Source organism: Somniosus microcephalus, chromosome 9 (genome assembly GCF_052327205.1).
Source record: "Somniosus microcephalus isolate GS21.2 chromosome 9, FLI_Smic_1.0, whole genome shotgun sequence".
Classification (NCBI taxonomy): Eukaryota; Metazoa; Chordata; class Chondrichthyes; order Squaliformes; family Somniosidae; genus Somniosus; species Somniosus microcephalus.
Window position 1 is genome coordinate 29,023,902 of NC_140995.1, and position 23,111 is coordinate 29,047,012.

The 23,111-nt window shown below is 45.1% G+C and overlaps 1 protein-coding gene across 1 annotated transcript in view; it reads left to right on the plus strand.

Moving 5' to 3' along the window:
• Positions 1-23,111, plus strand: part of csmd1b (CUB and Sushi multiple domains 1b) — a 1,295,488-nt gene that overhangs the window by 1,243,960 nt on the left and 28,417 nt on the right. The window contains exons 56-59 of the mRNA XM_085996460.1: positions 6,668-6,841; positions 7,566-7,639; positions 7,740-7,851; positions 11,512-11,691. Of these exons, the coding sequence (XP_085852586.1) occupies positions 6,668-6,841; positions 7,566-7,639; positions 7,740-7,851; positions 11,512-11,691 (540 nt within the window). The remainder of the gene's footprint in view (positions 1-6,667; positions 6,842-7,565; positions 7,640-7,739; positions 7,852-11,511; positions 11,692-23,111) is intronic.

Consider the following 23,111-nt stretch of genomic DNA (forward strand, 5'->3'; position numbering starts at 1 on the left):
ATGGAAGTGTGTGAGTGCTGTGCAGGGTAGCTCGTTTTTGATTTTTCTCCTATCCTCTCTGTGGAGAAGCATTAACCTTCTTTCTGCCCATCATTTTCTGCTGATGACACAGCTAAGGTCAGGAATTGCAGAATCATGAGTACAAATGTACACTTCACCACTTTGTGGTATGATGTGCTGGCACTCTAGCATGTTTTGGCAAAACATCAGTGTCTTGATAAGTTTTTATAGATGTTTGCATTCAGAAATAAGTTATAAAGGAAGCTCCCTACATTTGGAGAGTTCATCTTACCATATTATTAAGAGTGACATTTTTGTAAATAGTGTATTGTTTTAGGTTGAAATTTATGTGCTGTTTGCTAATCCCTCATGCAAAACTGCATAAGACATAAAATTAATGAAAGATCATTACAGCGTACAAAGTATCACTTGCATCATGATTTTTGGGTGTCGATATCATTAACATTTTTGTTTTCTGAATGTAAATGAACAAACTGTGCCAAAGTGTTGGACCACACAGATTGTAATGCATGTTGCAAATCTTATTCAGTGATTTATTTTCCTTTTTTGAAAAGATCTACAGTATTGTATTGCATTATTTGTATTGATTTATGGATATATTTATAGGAAGGCTGTTTTGTATGTTACTATAGTTTTTAATTGGACCCTGCTGGTATGATATACTGAGAGAATCCACAGATTCATGGCTCTACATTATGTGACTGAAATTATGTTATTTTTCTGGGAGTTGTTGAAACAGCAATACTCTTTTTAGGGAATTAAATAGAGCCAGGCTCCATATATCAAAATGTAATTTACAACCTGCCTATCATGGGGATAACCAGGATGCTAACAATGACAATTATGTAGGTGATGATCTTTCCTGTCATTTTGAATCTCCTGTCCTAAACATGGTGACTCATGCTGGGTAGTTTCATAGGCATCGATTGACTCTATCCAAATGGCCATTCTTCCTGTGTGAGCTTAGATAGTTTGTGTGAGTGGACTATTTGACTGGATCAGAGTTTACAGCCTTGGTGAAATTTGCCTTTCATTATACCAGACTGGAACTGAGGTAGTATATTTCGTGGGGGTATGTTATTTCAGGGATCAGATTGCCGTATTTTAGGGATCAGATTGCCAATCAGTCAGTCCTTCTAAGGTGTGGGACACATTCTGAGATATAGGTCCACCACTGGGAAAGATTGGGAGATATATTTCTTTGTCCCATTTATTTTTTGTTGCACAGATTACGTCCCTTCTCCAAATTGCATCATTTCCCCGGATGTCATCCCCAACACTTTAGATGCAGCTGTGCCTCTGTTCAACACCAACACATTTAGGTTGTTTATATGGTGCTGCAATCAGCTGTTGATTCTTTCCACCCAACAACTGTCAGAAGTACTCAACACAATGGTCAGCACCCTGAGTGAGAGCTCTGTGTGTTGGATCCGTGGTTCAGTGGATATGCTGTTATTAAATAATCACACGGATGCTGTACATTAACAATAAACAGGTCTTTACTGGAGGAGGGTAGTCTCAAGACTGGGGGTACAGAGGCATGCGCAAAGCTTATATACAGGTGTGGTCACTGCCGGTACTACAGTATACAGGAGCTGTAAAAGTAGTTCTGACTTAAAGGCACATACACTACACTGTGTCTACTCACAAGTGGACTTTGTCCTCAGAAGTTGTGATTTGCTACCCAGGGATGAAATCCTTGTGATATTTGTAACTCACCAACAAGAAGTTATTCCAGTTCTGTTCCAGAGACAACACAACCCAACAGTTTAAACCTCAATCCTTATTACTTTCTGGAGTTCTCCTTGAGCTTCGTCTAACTAAGTAAATTAGAGTCATTGAATGGTTACAGCACAGAAGGAGGCCATTCGGCCCATTGAGCCTGTGCCGGCTCTCTGAAAGAGCACTTCAGCTAGTCCCCTCCCCCGCCCTTTCCCCGTAGCCCTGTAATTTTTTTCCTTCAGATACTTATCCAAATCCCTTTTGAAAGCCACAATTGAGTCTGCCTCCACCACCCTTTCAGGCAGTGCATTCAAGATCATAACCACTCACTGCACAAAAAAGTTTTTCCTCATGTCGCCTTTGGTTCTTCTGCCAATCACCTTAAATCTGTGTCCTCTGGTTCTTAAGCCTTCTGCCAAATTTGAACAGTTTCTCGCTATCTACTCTGTCTAGACCCCTCATGATTTTGAACACCTCTATCAAATCTCCTCTCAATCTTCTCTGCTCGAAGGAGAGCAACCCCAGCTTCTCCATGCACTGAAATTGGCCCTCCCCCAATTAAGTATTTTAACTCTAGATTGCGCAATTAAGTATTTTGGGGGGGAAATTTGCTGGCGGCCCCTTTGGGGCGCTAACTTCACTGGGGTGCTAACTTCACCGGGGCGCTAACTTCACTGGGGTGCTAACTTCACTGGGGTGCTAACTTCACCGGGGCGCTAACTTCACCAGGGCGCTACTTTCCCAAAAAAGTTGGTGCCCCCGCGCCCGAAATTGAATGGTAGTGCCCCAAGCAGGAGGCGGGACGCTACTGGAAGCGCTCCCCCTCCCTCTTGAGGCGCTCCCATTGAATATTGCACGCTATGTGCAGCAGCACCACGCACGTCAGCACGTAGCACTGCGGCACTACAGGCCTCCCTCCCCTGATTAAAGGGGAGGGGCCTAGCGCAGCACGCACCGGGACCCTGCTGGACCACCGGAGTGCCGGGCTGCCCGATCACGGCTGGCACCTTGCAGGAGGAGGTGAGAGAGGGCTGGCGCTGGCAGGCGGCCCAAAAAAAATGGCCGCCCGGCACCTGCCCTTTAATTATCACCACCCCGGCTGCAAAAATGCCACCCTGACGCTGTTGGATATAACGTCTGGCAGTAGGTCAGGGGGAGCGAGCCAAGTTTGCAGCTGGGGTGTGAGCGGGACGCTACACACAGTAATGATGTCATCAGCGGAGGTGCAGCACCATGGGGTGCTACCGGCTACCGCTGCCGCTAACCTCCCGCTAAATTTCGCAGGAGGCATTAGCGGTGCCATGCCTGGGCGCTAGTTGGGGCGCTAACGCGAGGCACAAAGCAACCAAATTTTTCCTCCTTTAACTCTAGATTAACTAAGTTGTTGTTATTGCCTTTTATCCTTCAGTACATGGTTGTTTCTACCAAGAATAGCATGCCTTTATATAGAAGAAAGCATCATGGGAATAGAACATAAGAACATAAGAAATAGGAGCAGGAATAGGCCACTTGGCCCCTCGAGCCTGATCCGCCTTTCAATAAGATCATGGCTGATCTTGGCCTCAAAGCCACTTCCCAGCCCCCTCCCCATAACCCTTCACTCCCTTATCTTGCAAAAATTTGTCTATCTCCACTTTAAGTGTATTTAATGACCCAGCCTCCACAGCTCTCTGGGCCAGAGAATTCCACAAATTTACAACCCTCTGAGAGGAGAAATTCCTCCTCATCTCAGTTCTAAAAGGGCGACCCTTTATTCTGAGACTGTGCCCCCGAGTTCTAGATTTCCCCATGAGGGGAAACATCCTCTCTGCATCTACCCTGTCGAGCCCCCTCAGTATCTTATATGTTTCGATAAGATCACCTCTCATTCTTCTAAATTCCAATGAGTATAGGCCCAGACTGCTCAACCTTCCTTCATAAGTCAAATCCCTCATCTCTGGAATTAACCTAGTGAATCGTCTCTGAGCTGCCTCCAATGCAAGTACAGGAAACTCTTTTTTATCCGGCACCGACGGGACCGGCGTGGTGCCGGTTTATCAAAAAGTCCGGATTACAGAGAGGTATAGTTAAAAGGTACGAGAGCTCCGTACACAGCAACAAATCCAGGCTTCCCTGTTGCTTAGCAACAGGTGCAGGAACCCCGGCCACAGACCAAGCATCCCTGTTGCTTAGCAACAAGTGCAGGAAGCCCAATTACACAGCCACAGATCCAGGAACTGCCACTAATATGAAGTAAAACTTACCTGAACCTACTCCTGAATTTTGCCGGTTAACAGAGATTTCCGGTTATTTAGGTGCCGGTAAATCGAGAGTTTCCTGTATATCCTTCCTTAAATAAGGAGACCAAAACTGTACGCAGTACTCAAGATGTGGTCTCACCAATACCCTGTACAGTTGTAGCAGGACTTCCCTGCTTTTATACTCCAACCCCCTTGAAATAAAGGCCAACATTCCATTTGCTTTTTTGATTACTTGCTGTACCTGCATGCTAATTTTTGTGTTTCATGCACAAGGACCCCCAGGTCCCTCTGAACCGTAGCATTTTGTAATCTCTCTCCATTTAAATAATAGTTTGCTTTTTTTATTTTTCCTGCCAAAGTGGATAACCTCACACTTTCCACATTATACTCCATCTGCCAAATATTAACATGGTAACATCATCATGCTCAAATATCTTGCATGAGAATTGATCACATGATGTTCTCCCATGTTATAATTTGAGTTGATGTTGGTGTTGCTTAGAGGATGCTTCCCATCTGAAGAACAAAGAAGACTCAGTCAGCTATGTAATGTATCTTTGTGGCACAAATTGTATACTTTTCATTGATTTGTTTTTAAACTTTAAATATTGAACTATTATTGCAATTTCTAGTTTAGCCCATGGAGCTGATTCTAATTTTTTTAAATGACAGCTATATATAATTGAGAGGGATGCTGAGGCAGTGTCAGACATGAAATTAGTTCTGCCAATCTCTGTGTAGGCCTTGTGGACAAACTGAGGCCTGAATTAACAGTGCGGAGCTGGAAATGTCACCTGGTTTAGCAAAGTGCTCTTCTGGGGATTTAGACCCATATGTTGGTAGACTAAAACTGACAGTATTTCTGAATTCTTTCTCTATGAGACAGCAAGTATTATTCCATGAGGACATTCATCTAATAGGCTCTTTTGAACAGATCTGAATATTTTAAATGTTAAGACATTGTGGTATGACATTTCACCGTCACAGCCTGACAAATAAGTTATGCTTTGAATGTATAATTTTCACTCAACAGACAACTCTCTATATCATGGTGCTGTGGTTTAAAATAATTACATACAGTTCCTAGAAGTTTTTTTGCTTTCTCTAAAGTTTTTGGTCCCTTTCGCCTTGCCATTGACCATCCCACTCCAAGAAGGTGCCACCTGTTCCGAAGTTTCTGTCAATGCTGTTCCAACGTGGGTACCTAGGAGGTGTACAACAGCAGCCCGAAGTGACTCTCCTCTAACTTTAACCGGGGGAGTCCAGAACCAGGGGTCACAGTCTAAGGATAAGGGGTAAGCCATTTAGGGCAGAGATGAGGAGGAATTTCTTCATCCAGAGAGTGGTGGACCTGTGGAATTCTCTACCACAGAAGGCAGTTGAGGCCAATTCATTAAATATATTCAAGAAGGAGTTAGATATATTTCTTAAGGCTAAAGGGATCAAGGGATATGGGGAGAAAGCAGGGACCGGGTACTGAATTTGGATGATCAGCCATGATCTCATTAAATGGCGGAACAGGCTCGCGGGGCCGAATGGCCTACTCCTGCTCCTATCTGCTATGTATCTATGTAACTGTCTCCCCATGGAAAACAACAAGAACAATTTGCATTCATATAGCGCCTTTGTAATGAATCAATTGCCATGACACAAATAAAGGATATGCCCAACATTAATTTCTGTTATCCAGAGTCACGTCTTGAATCACATTAACAGCAAAATTATATGCAGAAACAGAGGGGGAAATAGTGAAAAAAACAATCTGTGTTACCTTTCACCAACTTCAGTTGTGTATTCCTCTCTCTATTGAAGTTATTTTTATTTTCTCACCTTCTTTAGACCTTTCTGCAGTGTGCACCACACCCTGAGCTGAAAATTGAGCAATCTTCTGCCAAGTCTATATCTTCACATATGACACAGGCAAGATAGGGAACTCGCTGTGTGGGAAATCATTACCACAAACCTATATCCTATCGCTCCAAAGCACTGCGCATTGAAGAACGCAAATTGTATAACAGTGAACCCAAACATGGTTATGCTTAGTTTCTTCCTTTGATTCTATTCAATTCCTTTATTGTACTTGAAAATATCGAACTTCATAACTACAGAAAAGCCATAAACATTCAATGGCTCCATTGATAAGTTCAGCACCTGGTACAGTGCTGAGCCATGCAGACCACAAAGGGCCTAAGTTCAATCCAAGGACTCTGCTAAGTCAGGCGCTCTCAACCCAAGGTAGCAATTAGGACGCCAGAATTAGCCACAACATTGCTCGTCTAGGGATGGCCAAATCTGCCATGGTTCCCCTTCCTGATCACTATCCAGGGACATCTGCTGTGAAAGTATGCATGTGTGGAGGACAGATGACAAAAGGACCAGGCTCAGCAATGACCTCTTACACTTTTAAATTGAATGTTGACACTTAACTGTCTAGGCTCGGACATAAAAAAGAGCCACTTGGCTCAAGCACTGGTAAATGAATGGCAACAATGGAACTGTATCCAAGCATGGATCGATGCTTTCAGGAGAGGAGAAAACGAGAGAAACTTAAGGGTGGGGGAAGGAATCTTTCCTGGTAAAATTACGTGATAGATTTTGAAAGCTGCCAAGATTTTCGAATACTGTGCACCAGGTACAGGTGTCCCACAATGTTAACTCCACTGTGGCATTTTCTTTGCCTTTAGCTGTTTTCTGCGGAGACCCAGGGACTCCAGTAGAGGGGCGAATTGAAGGAAGAAGTTTCACCTACAAATCTGAAGTATCTTTCCACTGCCGATCTCCATTTCTGTTAGTTGGATCGGCCAGAAGATTTTGCCAAGCTGATGGATTCTGGAATGGAATTCAGCCATCTTGCATTGGTATGACCACCTCATCCATTGTGCCGGTTAATGTTCCTTAGTTTGCGCCTAGCTGTAGAAATGGAAATGCCATGATGGTACAAAGATGATGTTTTTCTGAGTTTTAGATTAAGGCATGTTTACAGGGAGAGTAGAGGGAGCTTTACTCTACATTTGGTTTGTATTTTTTTCACCTATTTATTCCTGCTTTTTGTCTTCTTCTGTTTTGCACTTGTTGCCAGTAATGCCCTTAATTTTATGGCTTTATATCCAGTCAATTTCAAAAATGAAAAGTTGAGAGATGGGAAAATAATTCCACCGATGCAGAGCTGTTCATTTTGATAGCAAACACTTACTGTTAATTTTAACAGGAAAGTAGTGAAAATATCTCAAATAGCATGGCAACTTTACAGTCCAGTGATCAAGCCTTTCAAGAGATTGGACCTTGAAATTAAGTTATCTGAATATTAAAATGTCCATATGCAATTCCATTGTTCACTTGACAATGGATGTTTTAACATGTGTAAAATAAATAGTCCACAAAGGAATTGAATATGATCATGTTATGTGTATATGCTAATATTTGCTAGGTGTAATTTCAAGGTATTCAACGTAGGGAAAACAAAGTGAACATGAATTTTAAAAACTGCTAATTTGTAACCTATTTAAAACAAAACTCATTGTAGCATAGCCAGAATTATTAATGTGCTTTTTTCTGTTTCAATGTTTCCATCCTTATAAAAAGATCCAACACACACTATATGTACGGATCCAGGCACCCCTCATTTTGGAATGCAGAACAGTTCTCAAGGTTACGAGGTAAGAGGTTACACCAAAGACGATTGAGCTAAAGATCATTCAGCTATCATCTCCTCCCAATTATTTCCTTTCTGCATTGAGAATATTTTGTTTTTTACAGGTTGGAAGCACTGTATTTTTCAAATGTCGAAAGGGGTACCACATTCTAGGCTCCACGACACGTTCCTGCCTTGCCAATTTAACTTGGAGTGGTGTACATCCTGAATGCATTTGTAAGTTTTCTGGGTCCAAAAGCAAAGTCTGCACTGATTCATTTCCTTGTCTGCAACAATTATTTTCTACGTGTACGTAGTATTGCTCCATCTAATTCTGCTGCACCTTCCATTCCTTGTCCATATTTAATACGGTGCAGTTTGATTAATTACTTGTATGTACTGTAAGTACAAGTGAGATGTGATGGACTGTCTTCACCATATGGGGAGTATTTTCTAGCAGGCGGGTGGTAGGCACTTGCTGTCAGCCTGCAATAGCTAAGGACACAGCTGTAACTATTCTTTCCTGCTGGTAAGCACATTTTTCATTCTTTTTTCAACTTCATAGAATCACAGAAATTTACAGCACAGAAGGAGGCCATTCAGCCCATCGTGTGTGCCGGCCGAAGCTCTCCAGCCTAATCCCACTTTCCAGCTCTTGGTCCGTAGTCCTGCAGGTTACAGCACTTCAAGTGCATATCCAAGTACTTTTTAAATGTGATGAGGGTTTCTGCCTCTGCCACCCTTTCAGGCAGTGAGTACCAGACCCCCACCACCCTCTGGGTGAAAAAAAAGTTCTCCTCAACTTCCCTCTAATCCTTCTACCAATTACTTCAAATCTGTGACCCCTGGTTATTGACCTCTCTGTTAGGGGAAATAGGTCCTTCCTATCCACTCTATCTAGGCCCCTCATAATTTTATGCACCTCAATTAAGTCTCCCCTCAGCCTGTTCTGTTCCATTGAAAACAACCCCAGCCTATCCAATCTGTCCTCATAGCTAAAATTCTCCAGTCCTGGCAACATCCTCATAAATCTCCTCTGTACCCTCTCTAGTGCAATCAGATCTTTCCTCTACTGTGGTGACCAGAACTGTACCCAGCACTCTAGCTGATGCCTGTAGTAATCAGTCTTTTTAATGTGGAACATAACCAATAATAGGGGAAGGTCAGCAGCTGATTCAGCATTGAAATGCTGGCATGATGGAGAACAGAAATTGTAAATATATTTAGACGGGTATGTCCTTTAATACAGTGCACTATATTACAGTATTCAACAATAACTGCAAACTTAGTTCTGACATGGGTAGAAAACTATTAATAGATTTATAAAGGGTCATTTTCCCACTGATGATCTGGTGCATAGCCTCGCACGTACCAGTAGCATATAATGGAAATGCAGGCACACTCTTACAACCACGAAGTGGACAGAATACTGCAGAAATTTTCCAATTTGTGCTGCTGGTGAGCGAGGCTCTCTGCTTGGAGCACAAAGTCAGAAAATGGCCCTGTAGTGTGGTTTTGGTCTTGGGAGAGAATACAATACCACACACTCGAACTACATTACAATTTTCTAAGATAATCACTGTAACGCAGCAGCATCTCTCAGGTCATTGCCAATAGTTGCCCAACTATACTTCAACCCAACCACCGCAGCTGTGCAACTGCTGGGAATATTGTGTTATTGTTCACACGAGGTTCGCACAACATCAAGACTTTAAAACAAAATCAGAAAATGCTGGAAATACTCAGCAGGTCAGGCAGCATCTGTGGAGAGAGAAACAGAGTTAACGCTTCAGGTCGATGACCTTTCATCAGAACTAGAAGATGTTAGAGATGAACAACTTTTTAAGCAAGTACAGACCAAGAAAAAAGGGGAGCAGGGAAAGGACAAAAGAGGGAGGTCTGTGGAGGTCAGGAGTGATTAAATAACAAATGAGATGATGAGGTGAGATGATAATGAGACAAGTAAAGAAACAGAATATGGGTTCAGAGGAGGTGTAAATGGGGGAGGGAAGCATGGAAATTCTGGTGGAAAGTCTCCATGGCCCGAGAGTGTGGTGGAAGAAAAGCAGGTAGACCCCAGGGGTGCGGACCACCCCGCCGGCCATGTTCCGATAGGGGATCCCACCCCAAGCCCCAGCCCACACCTCCTCCACTCCCATTTGTTCTGGTGCAGCCTCTAACATCAGGGGGGTGATTTTCACTCAGAAGTCGGGAAGGAGGCGGACTACAACTTTCAGGGTTGTAGTCCCGCCTCCATCGAGACACGGCCAGTCCACACGATTTTAACTTGATTGACCTTGTTGAGCCCGCCCAGCGGGCTCAGCAGGCCAATTAAGGGCCACCCGGCAACAGGTGACGTCACAGACTGAAATTTCATCTGTCAAGACGATTTGACAGATGAAATATCAGTGTTTCACAGCTGTTTGAAGCTGTCAAACACTGACAGTCTTACTTCTAACCTGAGTCCTTCTACACAGACTCAGTTAGAAATCTCTCCAGCACAGAAAGCTGCAGGCTGTCACTTTTGACAGTTCGCAGCCGTTCTGCTTTCTGTGCCGGTTAGATGATGGACTCCTGAAACCTAGAGGAAGGAAGGCTAAAAAGGTAAGTACAGGTAATTTAAATTTCTTTGCACTCTTTAGCCACACCAAACACACTTACCTTTGCACTCATGCACCCATCACTCACCTGAACACCGACATCTCGACCCCTCCAAGTCCTTCAACCTGACAGCCCGACTCCTCTAACTTGCCGTGGTTTGGAGCCGTCGGGAATCCCACAGTTCAAGATTAAAAATAGGGATTAGGCTAAAAACTGCCTGTTAACTACCTGTTAACAGGCAGTTAATTGGCACTAATCCCCTTCCCGCCTCGGGTAGGCGGGTCCCAGTGCGGGGCGGGTACCCACCTCCTTTGAAACTGACTTGGAGGCGGGTTGGGGGCGGGATGGTGTCGGGACCCCCGAATTCGGGATTTTAACCCCCCCCCCCCGCACGCCTTCAATCCCGACTCCACGGATCAGTTAAAATCGAGGCCCAGGACTTGAACCTCAACTACATTTTGCCTGCCTGCAAGCCACATTTGGCAGTTCCCAAAATATTAGCTGACTTAAAATGTATTTTTTTCTGCAGCATGACATCAATAGCATGGCCCAAGGGGTGCAATAAGTATTTATAACATTTGTGGTCTTGGCCATACACTTTGTCACTTGTGTATTTTGCAGCTGAGCCCATGAATGTAAATAGTATATAATGCCAGTACATGTGAAGGTTCCTCTGTGCCCATAACTTTACAGCCTTTTCCTAATGCAAGCAGCAATAAAGTTGACAATCGCATGATTCAAATAGTAGAAAAACAGAGGTATGAAAATATAATGCCTGAGAGACTTGATAGTTGAGTGATATAGTGAGGTCAAATCACGATATTGTCCTTGAAATGAGTTATTGGGTTTACATACAAAGAATTTCGAGAATCACTTTGATGGTTATGCAAAGTAATGTTAGATTTATCTGTTCCTGATTTGAAATATATGATAATCTTAACATTGGTGTGTAGTAAATCAGCAGCATTACATTGTGTGTGTTGGCGTAAATGCATAAATGAATCTGATTAAGGTTTAAATGATTTCAACAATACACTTGATTCTTGCTTCCTTATTACAAAATACGGTATCAGTTCAAACAATTTAGTTATGAGATGAAAGTATCCCTAAGTATTGTGTACTTTACTCATAGCCCGTCAGCTGGGAACTGGCAAATTCACCCCCTGCAACGTGCTGGGTTGAAGCCACTCAGCTGGCCAATTCCTGAAGATATTTAGCAAATTCTTGATCTTGTGCATTCGCTGCTGTCATTTATGACTTGATGCTTAGATACATTTGTGTTTATTTTCCTTCAAGCGCACAGCTGCAGACAGCCAGAAACACCTGCCAATGTGGATGTGAGAGCCATTGAACTGCCGACTTTGGGTTATACCTTAATTTACACCTGCCACCCGGGATTATACCTTGCAGGAGGATCGGAGCACCGGGCATGCAAGGGTGATGGGAAATGGTCAGGAAAGCCACCAGTCTGTCGAGGTAAATAAAGTGCAAAAGGAAAATGAGAATTCAGTAACCGGAACCACTGCGCCTGGCACTCATTTGAGTGCCAACTGTGGAAGTATGCCATGCCAGAACCCGCAGTTCAAAGCTCCCGGTTTTGACCCCTGGTCTGTGCCGAGTTAGCTCATTGTAGTCGGAGCAGTGGTTGGAGACCTGTAATTGTCCGACTCCCCTTTAGCTTAGGGAAGAGAGAAATCAGCCTATTTTCTCAAACCTGATCACCATCTTGTGACTCCTGCAGGAAAGTGACTATTATCTGCTAACTCTAGGAAAATGTAAAGCAAGTTTCTGCCGTAGCAAAGCAGTCCCTTACATGTGAAAGTTCACAGTTTAAAAAAGGTGCCTATCTGTAATTTAATCCAAATTGGCATTAAATTAGAATAAGGATGCCTGGTGTGTGAATGGAAATGTGACACTGATGTTCGGGACTGAGGCATCTTGTTGGGATGAGTAGAGGAAATCTTATTCGCCTTCCGGCCAGGTTAAACATAAAAGACTAGCTGGGGAGCCCCGCGTTGCGAGGGCAATTTTGGGGCGCTTGGTCTCCCTGCCCCTGTGTGTCCCCCCTCTCCCTGTCATGTCCTCTCCCTGTCCTATCCCCCCCTCCCCTCCGCTCCTCTCCCTCCCTCCCCTCCCCTGTCTCCCTCCCCTCCCCTGTCTCCCCTCCCTCCCCTGTCTCCCTCCCTCCCTTCCCCTGTCTCCTTCCCTCCCTCCCCTCGCCCACCCCCACCCCTCCCCTCGCCCACCCCACCCCTCCACTCCCCTCTGTCCCTCACTCCGGCCCCTCCCCCTGCCTAGCGCCTGAGGTCCGGAGCTGAGGTACCCCGCGTATCGCGCGGCTGATGGACGGCCACTGTGGGCGGGCGGGCGGCGCATGCGCGGTCAGTACGGGTGGCGCATGCGCGGTCAGTGCGGGCAGCGCATGCGCGGTCAGCTCGAGCCCCCCGCGATTTCCCGAGGCTCGCCCCCCCCGCGATTTCCCGAGGCTCTCCGCCCGCGATTTCCCGAGGCTCTCCCCCCCGCGATTTCCCGAGGCTCTCCCCCCCCGCGATTTCCCGAGGCTCTCCCCCCACCCCCGCGATTTCCCGAGGCTCTTCCCCCCCCCCCCCGCGATTTCCCGAGGCTCTCCCCCCCCCCCCCCGCGATTTCCCAAGGCTCTCCCCCCCCCCCCTATTAAATTGTTATTTAATTCCCTAACACATCATTAAAATATTTACCTTAGTTCCCTAACACACAGAAAGTGTGGGGGAAAAAATTGTGAAAAATCAAGATGGCGGCCACTCACCTCGGTTCAGAAGGAGAAGGCCCGCCCACACACGCACCGATTGGTCAACCGGTCAGGTCACTGAAGCGTCGGATTGGTCAATCGTCGAGTCACTCGACACTCAACTGTAGGAAGGAACCCGCCGTCCGATTGGTCAACCTCGACGTCACACGGTCGCTAATGAGCGGAACGCTGAACGTTTTTCGGATACCGCGGGCGCGGTTTTTGTCCGGCTGAAACGTAAATACGCCTATGACCGGTCCGGAATCGCAAGCTTTCTTTTGAGGTGACGCGCGCGTCGGTAAGCTCTATAACTTTCAAACGTATAGAACACGGAGGGACAGACAGACATCGGGACAGACATCGGGACAGACAGAAGAGCCGCTTTATATATATAGATAAGAGCAGGAGTAGGCCATTTGGCCCCTCGAGCCTGCTCCGCCATTCAATGCGACCATGGCTGATCATCCAAATTCAGTACCCGGTCCCTGCTTTCTCCCCATACCCCTTGATCCCTTTAGCCTTAAGAAATATATCCAACTCCTTCTTGAATATATTTAATGAACTGGCCTCCACCGCCTTCTGTGGTAGAGAGTTCCACAGGTTCACCACTCTCTGGGTGAAGAAATTCCTCCTCATTTCTGTCCTAAATGGCCTACCCTTTATCCTTAGACTGTGTCCCCTGGTTCTGGACTCCCCGACCATGGGGAACATCCTTTCTGCATCTAGTCTGTCCAGTCCTGTCAGAATTTTATAAGTTTCAATGAGATCAGCTCTCATTCTTCTAAACTCCAGCGAGTACAAACCCAATCGACCCAATCTCTCCTCATATGTCATTCCTGCCATCCCGGGTATCAGCCTAGTGAATCTTCGCTGAACTCCTTCCATGGCAAGAACATCCTTCCTCAGATAAGGCGACCAAAACTGCACACAATACTCAAGATGTGGTCTCACCAAGGCCCTGTACAACTGCAGCAAGACATCCTTGTTCCTTTACTCAAACCCTCTCGCTACGAAGGCCAACATACCATTCGCCTTCTTAACAGCCTGCTGCACCTGCATGCTTACCTTCAGCGACTGGTGCACAAGGACACCCAGGTCTCGTTGTACTTCCCCTTCTCCCAATCTATTGCCATTTAGATAATAATCTGCCCTCCTGTTTTTGCCACCAAAGTGGACAACCTCACATTTATCCAAGTTATATTGCATCTGCCATGTTTCTGCCCAGTCACCCAACATGTGCAAATCATCCTGGAGTTTCTCGACATCCTCCTCACAGCACACACGCCCACCCAACTTTGTGTCATCTGCAAATTTGGAGATATTACATCTAGTTCCCTTGTCTAGATCATTAATATATATTGTGAATAGCTGGGGTCCAAGGACCGATCCCTGCGGTACCCCACTAGTCACTGCCTGCCACTCGGAAAAGGATCCGTTTATTCCAACTCTTTGCTTTCTGTCTGCCAACCAGTTCTCTATCCAAGTCAATACCTTGCCCCCAATCCCATGTGCCTTAACTTTACACGCTAACCTCTTATGCGGGACCTTATCGAAGGCCTTCTGAAAGTCCAGATACACAACATCCACTGGTTCTCCCTTATCTATTTTACCAGTTACATCCTCAAAAAATTCCAGTAGATTAGTCAAGCACGATTTACCTTTTGTGAATCCATGTTGACTTTGTCCGATCCTGTCACTGTTTTCCAAGTGCTTTGCTATTACATCTTTTATAATGGACTCTAGCATTTTCCCCACTACTGATGTCAGGCTTACCGGTCTGTAATTTCCCGTTTTCTCTCTACCACCTTTTTTGAATAGTGGGGTAACATTAGCTACCCTCCAATCCATGGGTACTGTTCCAGATTCCATTGAATGTTGGAAGATGATCAGCAATGCATCTACTATTTCTAGGGCCACTTCCTTAAGTACCCTAGGATGTAGATTATTAGGCCCTGGGGATTCATCGGCCTTCAATCCCATCAATTTCCCTAACACCATTTCCCTACAAATACTGATTTCTTTCAGTTCCTCCCTTTCATCAGACCCTATGTTCCCCGGCATCTCTGGGAGGTTATTTGTGTCCTCCTTTGTGAAGACAGAACCAAAATATGTATTTAGTTGGTCTGTCATTTCTTTGTTCCCCATTATAAATTCCCCTGATTCTGACTGCAAGGGACCTACGCTTGACTTCACCAATCTTTTTCTCTTCACATATCTATAAAAGCTTTTACAGTCAGTTTTTATGTTCCCTGCAGGCTTACTCTCATATTCTATTTTCCCCTTCTTAATTAATCCCTTTGTCCTCCTTTGTTGAATCGTAAATTGCTCCCAATCCTCAGGATTATTGATTTTTCTGGCCAATTTATATGTCCTCTCCTTGGATCTTATGCTATCCCTAATTTCCCTTGTTAGCCACGGTTCAGTCACCTTTTTTGTTTTATTTTTGTGCCAAACTGGGATGAACATTTTCTGTAGTTCATCCATGCGGACTTTGAATGTTTGCCATTGCCTATCCACCGTCGACCCTTTGAGTGACATTCCCCAATCAATCCTACCCAACTCGTGCCTCAGACCATCGTAGTTTCCTTTATTTAAATTTAGGACCCTAGTCTCTGAGTCAACTACTTCATTCTCCATCTTAATGAAGAATTCGATTATATTATGATCGCTCCGACCCAAGGGGCCTCGTACAACAAGATTGCTAATTAATCCTCACTCGTTACATATTACCCAGTCTAAGATGGCCTGATCTCTGGTTGGTTCCTCGACATATTGGTCTAGGAAACCATCCCGTAAACACTCCAGGAATTCCTCCTCCACAGTATTGTTACTAATTTGGTTTGCCCAATCTATATGTAGATTTGTTACTAATTTGGTTAGCCCAATCTATATGTAGATATCTGTCCTTGAAATGATCAGTGCATCATTAGTTGGTAAAAATTAGAGTTTTTCAGTCTGCAGCACGAACTTTAATAAGCTTCAAAATTCACCAAAAATTACGTTTTGAAAAATTTATTTTTAGTATCCTTTTGTCTAACAAAAAGGCAGCTATTTAACTGGAAATGCTCTATGTTAATGACAAAAGGATAATTCAGTGATGGTGATAATCCAACCCAAATTTGCACCTTTTCCTTCATAACAGTTGCGGCGAAATTGAACTTGCGACCACCAGTTTTGCACCTGAGAAACGGGCAACTAGCAGTTGAAAAACCAGGCCAGTGGGTTGGGGGGGGGGGGCGGACCTTGGCTGCCTGGCTGGTGTCCACCGCCCATCTAATGCCATATTCAGTAGGGCCTGTGAATGGGCAAGCTGCCTGCCTGCCTGAAACAGGCTTAAATATGCAAGTCAGTGTCGTTCTCTGGTTGTAGATTGCCAATTGCACATCACCAGGTACAAATGGGTGGAGCATCTGCCGTGCACTCTCCGCCTATTCATACCAAGTGATGAGTGCCTAACCCGCGGTCCTTAATGGGACCACTGGAGGCTGCGCCAAAAAAAAAAGCCAAGGAAATTTTGAATTTTTCATTTCTGTGGGCCCCGGGAGAAGCAATATCGCACCTCCTGGATCCACAAAACTCTGTCCCACAACCACCACCCGCGCCCACCCCCCCTCCCCCGCACCACCACCACCACCACCAGATTCTGCTCCTTCTTCCCCGTGCCCCCCTTTACACAGAGCCAACCTGTCGGCCATTTTAGCAAAGGATTCAGCCAAGTTCCCTCCCTCCCTCCCAGCCTGGTGAGCTCACAGGTGACAATTGGGCCCCCCTGCCACAGCTCCTCAGGCAGAATTTAAATGCTAATTATGATTATCATCATGAAAACTATTTGGCAGACATCCTTTTTTGTCACATACTGTGATGTATTTATCGCATTGTGTTGTGAGTTTTTGAAATGATTGAAATAAGTTTGCATTTTTTCAAGAATGTAGTGCCTGTCTCCATTTCCCCATTTGGACTACCTGGGAACTTGCCCATTAAATATGCAGCCTTCTGGCTCAGTTGGTAAGGACAGTGCATTGCACAGCCATGCAGATCTAAAGGGAGCAGGTTTGATTCCTCGTTTGTGCTCGTTAGCTGATGTCAACCAAGATCATAGTAAGGGTCATGCAATTGGCCTCATTATCTCAGAGATGGGGAGGGGAAAAATTAGCCCGGGTTCCTGTTGTTGAGTAATTCCTATCCATTGATACCTGCTGGAAGGTGCACATGTGTCAGAAAAAGATTATATTAGACTTGGCGATAGCTGTGGAACCCTACCAGGACCCCCGCAGAGGTCAATAGGGCCGAGTTCAACTTGGGGAAAATCAGCATTAATGTGGCCTCAAAATGGGGTTGGTAGACTTTTTTTTTTATTTGTTTATGGGATGTGGGCATCGCTGGCAAGACCAGCATTTATTGCCCATTCCGAGTTGCCCTTGAGAAGGTGGTGGTGAGCCGCCTTCTTGAACCGCTGCAGTCCGTGTGGTGAAGGTACTCCCACAGTGTTGTTAGGTAGGGAGTTCCAAGATTTTCACCCAGCAATGATGAAGGATCAGCGATATCCTTCGAAGTCAGGATGGTGTGTGACTTGGAGCAGAACTTGGAGGTGGTGGTGTTCCCATGCGCCTGCTGCCCTTTTCCGTCTAGGTGGTAGAGGTCGCGAGTTTGGGAGGTGCTGCCGAAGAAGCCTAGGGGAGTTGCTACAGTGTATCTTGTAGATGGTACACACTGCAGCCACGGTACGCCGGTGGTAGAGGGAGTAAATGTTTAAGGTGGTGGATGGGGTGCCAATCAAATGGGCTGCTTTGTCCATTTAAGCCAATGCTCCATCTTGCAGCTATTTTTAAAGGGGTATTCCCTTGGGTGATTGGTGTGCCCACCTGTTTCAGCTGGTAGGCCATTTGATTTTGAAAATCAAGGTCCTTTGATATAGTTAGGACCCCAAATACAGTTTTCAGGGATGGTTGGCCTAACTAGCCGTCCTCTAAAACAGCCCAGAAAAGTTTCCGGGCTACATTTATGTGCAGTGAGGAGAAGCAAGAATCCTTCTCTTGGCTTCACAACAGTACTGCAGATCGCTGTTGGCCCGAGCTCGCCCCACTCCACTTTTGCCTCCCTCCCACAGGACCTACCCGCGAGCCCGATATTGTGCCGGCCCAGAGCCATTGAGCTCAGCGGGAGGCCCGCAGAATAGAAATAAGGCCTGACCCTTTAAATTGCTGGGGCCTCCCACGGGCCCAAATGGGCGGGCGGCCAATTCACTCCAGCACTCGGCAGCCCAAAAATGAAGCTACCCCAATATGTTCAGAAAAGGAGTAGAGAAGAGGGCAAAATTGGCAAAAGAAACATTTAACTGGCATTTAAATGCCAATGACCTGATATCTGTGCATTCATGCCTGACGAGAGGCTGTGTGGAGCTGGCAGTATAGCTCAGCACTACCTGTTCCTCATTGGTCCAAGCAGGTCCCAATCTCAAACAGCGCCTGAAGTGTGCCAGTGCCATTGAACAAAATTATGAGACATGATTGGATAACATTTCCTCTTTTGAAACAACAACAAGGGGATAAAAACAAATATTTTCTCTACCCATGTTGGGAGAGTAGTTAGATGAAATAAAAACAGAAAATGCTGGAAATACTCAGCAGATCAGGCAGCATCTGTAGAGAGAGAAACAGAGTTAACGTTTCAGGTCGGTCGATGACCCTTCGTCAGAAGGAACTGCACGTGTCCATGTAGGCACGTTTAAGGTCACCATGTAAGGAATTGCAAGTGACAGCTTGCCTTGTACCAGTCGCAGACATGGCTCATGTTCCAATACTTTAAAGATGACGAAGGGTCATCGACCTGAAACGTTAACTCTGTTTCTCTCTCCACAGATGCTGCCTGACCTGCTGAGTATTTCCAGCATTTTCTGTTTTTATTTCAGATTTCCAGCATCTACAGTATTTTGCTTTTGTGTTGGAGTAGTTAGATGATTTGCTTTTGCCTGTTTTCCTCTGTGACTCAGAGCTAAAGGTTGTGTAGCAATAGTTCATCGTGATTGTCACTCCAATTATATCCCTTCGTTAATGAGAGGCATCTGGCCTCTTCTCAGCATGTGTCCATGTAGGCAAGTTAAAGGTCACTGAATAACCATGTAAGGAATCGCAAGCATCAGCCTGCCTTGTACCAGTACACTAAAGTCCACTGATCTCTTAGATATACCCAGAAAGGAACAAATGGAACAAATCAATACAGTACTGTGAAAACAATAAAGTAGTGGAACCACACACAAAAAACTAATAAAATCAATAAAGTTTGAAAGCACCAGATAGCTCTTAAATAATGCGGATGCCCTTTAAAATCAAAGAAGCCTCAGAAGCCTCCACCCCCACCCCTCCCTTCCAGCAAAAATGACAGTCTGTATAATGTCAAAGATGGTTTTAGAAGGCAGCAGCTTCAGAAGTGCAGGATGCTGTTGTGTTTCTAATAAATTATTGTATTCCTTGTGGAATTCTTGGCCCATTAAACAGAGTAATTGACAACTGTGACTGTCACAAGTGAGTAATTCTTTTTGGTTTTGCACAGTAACCTGGTGAGACGTGCCGTGCAGTATTATACAAGAAGTGGCTGTGTTCTTTGTATCCCTGAGTTCATAGATTCGATCTATTGTCCAGGAAGCTTAGATGAATTGAGTAAGATAACGGGCAGCATTTGACTATGGATATTGTGCCATTAGGCATTGAGACCACAATATACAGTGCTAACACTATTTAGCAACACGGAAACAAAGGAGTATAAAAGTCCCACAGTTAGAAGTAATGTATGATTTCAGTGCTTGATGACCACAGAACAGAGGTGAGGAAAATGTCCATTATCGCAACACGAGAACATCCATCAATTGAGCTGTTTTTATCTTTGCACATTAAATTTAAAACAGCATCTTGGAGGTACTCCACAAACAATTGACCTTTGGTCTCTCATCTTTCTGGCCTTTTGTTAGCTGCCATAGAAGAACACCTCCAGCACAGTATCATAGAATGGTTACAGCACGGAAGAAGGCCATTCGGCCTGTCGAGCCTGTGCCGGCTCTCTGCAAGAGCACTTCAGCTAGTCCCACTCCCCCCGCCCTTTCCCCGTACCCCTGCAATTTTTTTTCCTTCGGGTACTTATCCAATTCCCTTTTGAAAGCCGTGATTGAGTCTGCCTCCACCACCCTTTCAGGCAGTGCATTCCAGATCATAAACACTCACTGCGTAAAAAAGTTTTTCTTCAGGTTCTTCTGCCAATCACTTTAAATCTGTGTCCTCCGGTTCTTGACCCTTCCGCCAATGGGAACGGTTTCTCTCTATCTACTCTGTCTAGACCCCTCATGATTTTGAACACCTCTATCAAATCTCCTCTCAACCTTCTTTGCTCCAAGGAGAACCCCAGCTTCTCCAGTTTATCCACGTAACTGAAGTCCCTCATCCCTGGAATCATTCTCGTAAATCTTTTCTGCACCCTCTCTAAGGCCTTCACATCCTTCCTAAAGTGCGGTGCCCAGAATTGGACACAGTGCTCCAGTTGAGGCCGAACCAGTGTTTTATACAGGTTCATCATAATTGCCACGCTTTTGTACTCTATACCTCTATTCATGAAGCCCAGGATCCCATAAGCTTTTTTAACCTGCCCAGCCACCTTCAACGATTTGTGCATATATACCCCTAGGTCTCTCTGTTCATGCACCCATTTTAGGATTGTACCCTTTTGTTTATATTTCCTCTCTTCATTCTTTCTACCAAAATTTATCACTTCGCACTTTTCTACATTAAATTTCATCTGCCATGTGTCTGCCCATTCCACCAGTCTGTCTATGTCCTCTTGAAGTCTATCACTATCCTCCTCACTGTTCACTATACTTCCAAGTTTTGTGTCACCTGCAAATTTTGAAATTGTGCCCTATCCACCCACATCCAAGTCAAGAAATATATCAAGAAAAGCAGTGGTCCTAGAACTGACCCCTGGGGAACACCTTCCTCCAGTTCGAAAAACAAACTACTCTCTGTTTCCTGTCACTTAACCAATTTCGTATCCATGCTGCCACTGTCCCTTTCATTCCATGGGCTTCAACTTTGCTGGCAAGCCTATTATGTGGCACTTTGTCGAACGCCTTTTTGAAATCCATGTACACCACGTCAATCGCAATGCCCTCGTCAACCCTCTCTGTTACCTCATCAAAAAACTCGATCAAGTTGGTTAAACACAATTTGCCTTTAACAAATCCGTGCTGGCTTTCCTTAATACTCCAAGGAATGTTCGAATTAGTACCCAGTTGATTGCTCCCTCACTGCATTCCAGCATCAACACAGTGCTTCAAAAGAACCACAGCAATAGATTTAAACCAAGGTTGAAACATTAATTTGTCAGTATTAAAATCCACTTGACACCAGTAAATTAAGTAGGCATAAACATCATTGTGCTCAACATTGCCCTTAGAACTAACAAAACCTACCTAATTGACAGTAGTTGAATGCTTTACATGTTACAAACTTCTGAGTATAAAAAAATCACACCATTGGTGGTCTGTTACTGCATATACTTAATTATTATAAAATGCCAATAACTTCTTTCTGATAAGTGAAATGTATTTTGTTGTTTATTGACTGATGTGGCTTTCTGTGCACTTGCTAAAAATATAAACTTGATTAAAGTTCCTGTGCATATGACCAGAAATCACATGTTAAACAGAAGCACGGAGCTGCTCGATCTCTGTTGCCATTAACTATTCATTCTGTCCCATTATCTTCCCTCAGCTCCTTAAGATGATGATGTATGCCCTCCAGTATCCCATCTAAATAGTCATTCTTCATATGTGAGGCTATTTGACAGTGTGTGTGTCGGCGGGGACGGGAAATCACTGATCAAGGCCAATCCCCTTTTCACCTAATATCTACACTTCCAGGACGGGTCACTAGATATATATCAGGAATGGGAACCCCAGCTGATTTTCATCTCCCTAGCTCAGGGATGCTGCCACCAACTACAGTGCTCTCGATTCCCACCACTGATATTGACTAACACAATGAGGGAATCAATCTTAGAACCTGACTTCTGTGGCTCTGCTTTACAGGTCAAATTTTGCAAGGTTCCACACCTCCTCTTGATCCCACAAAGGAAAGTTTTAGACTTGCCTGAAGGGTCTCTTCTGTCTGCAGGCCTGCTTCTGCCCGATGGGAAATCCACAGTGGCTTTCCCCCTCAGACCACAGATAAAACATAATGGGACCCCGCTTTGCATGAATTTCTGAGGCTCCCATGTGCTTTCGGCAGGTGCCTTTCTCCCTGCAAAATCCTTCAGGTTAATATCAGCAACAGCGGTTAAGTGACCCGCTACGCCTTTTTTAACTGCGCACCCGTCTGGTTTCTGCCAGGTGGTTAGGGTTAAAATTAACCCCATGCACACTGCTTCATGGAATTGTTTGAGCAGTATCCTTTAGGTAAGGAAATCTGCTGTCCTTACCTGGTCTGGCCTACATGTGACTCCAGACCCACAGCAATCTGGATAACTCTTAACTGCCCTCTGAATTGGCCTAGCAAGCCACACCACCACCTTCTCAAGGACAATATGGGATGGGCAATAAATGCTGGCCATGCCAGCGACGCCCACACCCCAGGAACGAATAAAAAAAAGTAACAACCTCTTTGAACTCATGGGGCTAGATTTTCAGTTGCTAGCGCCAGCAGTTAGCGCCTTAAGAGAAGTGATTTTCGGGCGCTATGCGTGTAGCGCCCGTGCGCAGCGCAGTTTGCGCCCCGCCCCAAATTAAGTTGCCCGTTAGCGCCGGCGCAAAGTTTAGCGCCCGCCCGGATGCGCGCGCAGAAAATGACGTCACATCCTCGTGCAACGCCCTTTGGCCGCCCCGATTCCAAACTTCAGTCGGACCGCCCCATTGTGCGGCTGGCGGCCGGAGCGTTTGGAAAAAGGAACGCAACACAACCAGCGCGGGCCCCGGGGGGCGCAAATTAAAGGGGACGTGCTCTCCAGTATAAAGGCCAGCCTTTTTTCAGAAAACACCCTTGTGCAACGCATTTCTGGAGACACAACAAGGAGGATAGCTAACTGGTTTCAAGCAGCAAGAGCTCAGGTATTTTTGGACTCAGGCCAGAGCGCTGCAAGTGGCCTTTTG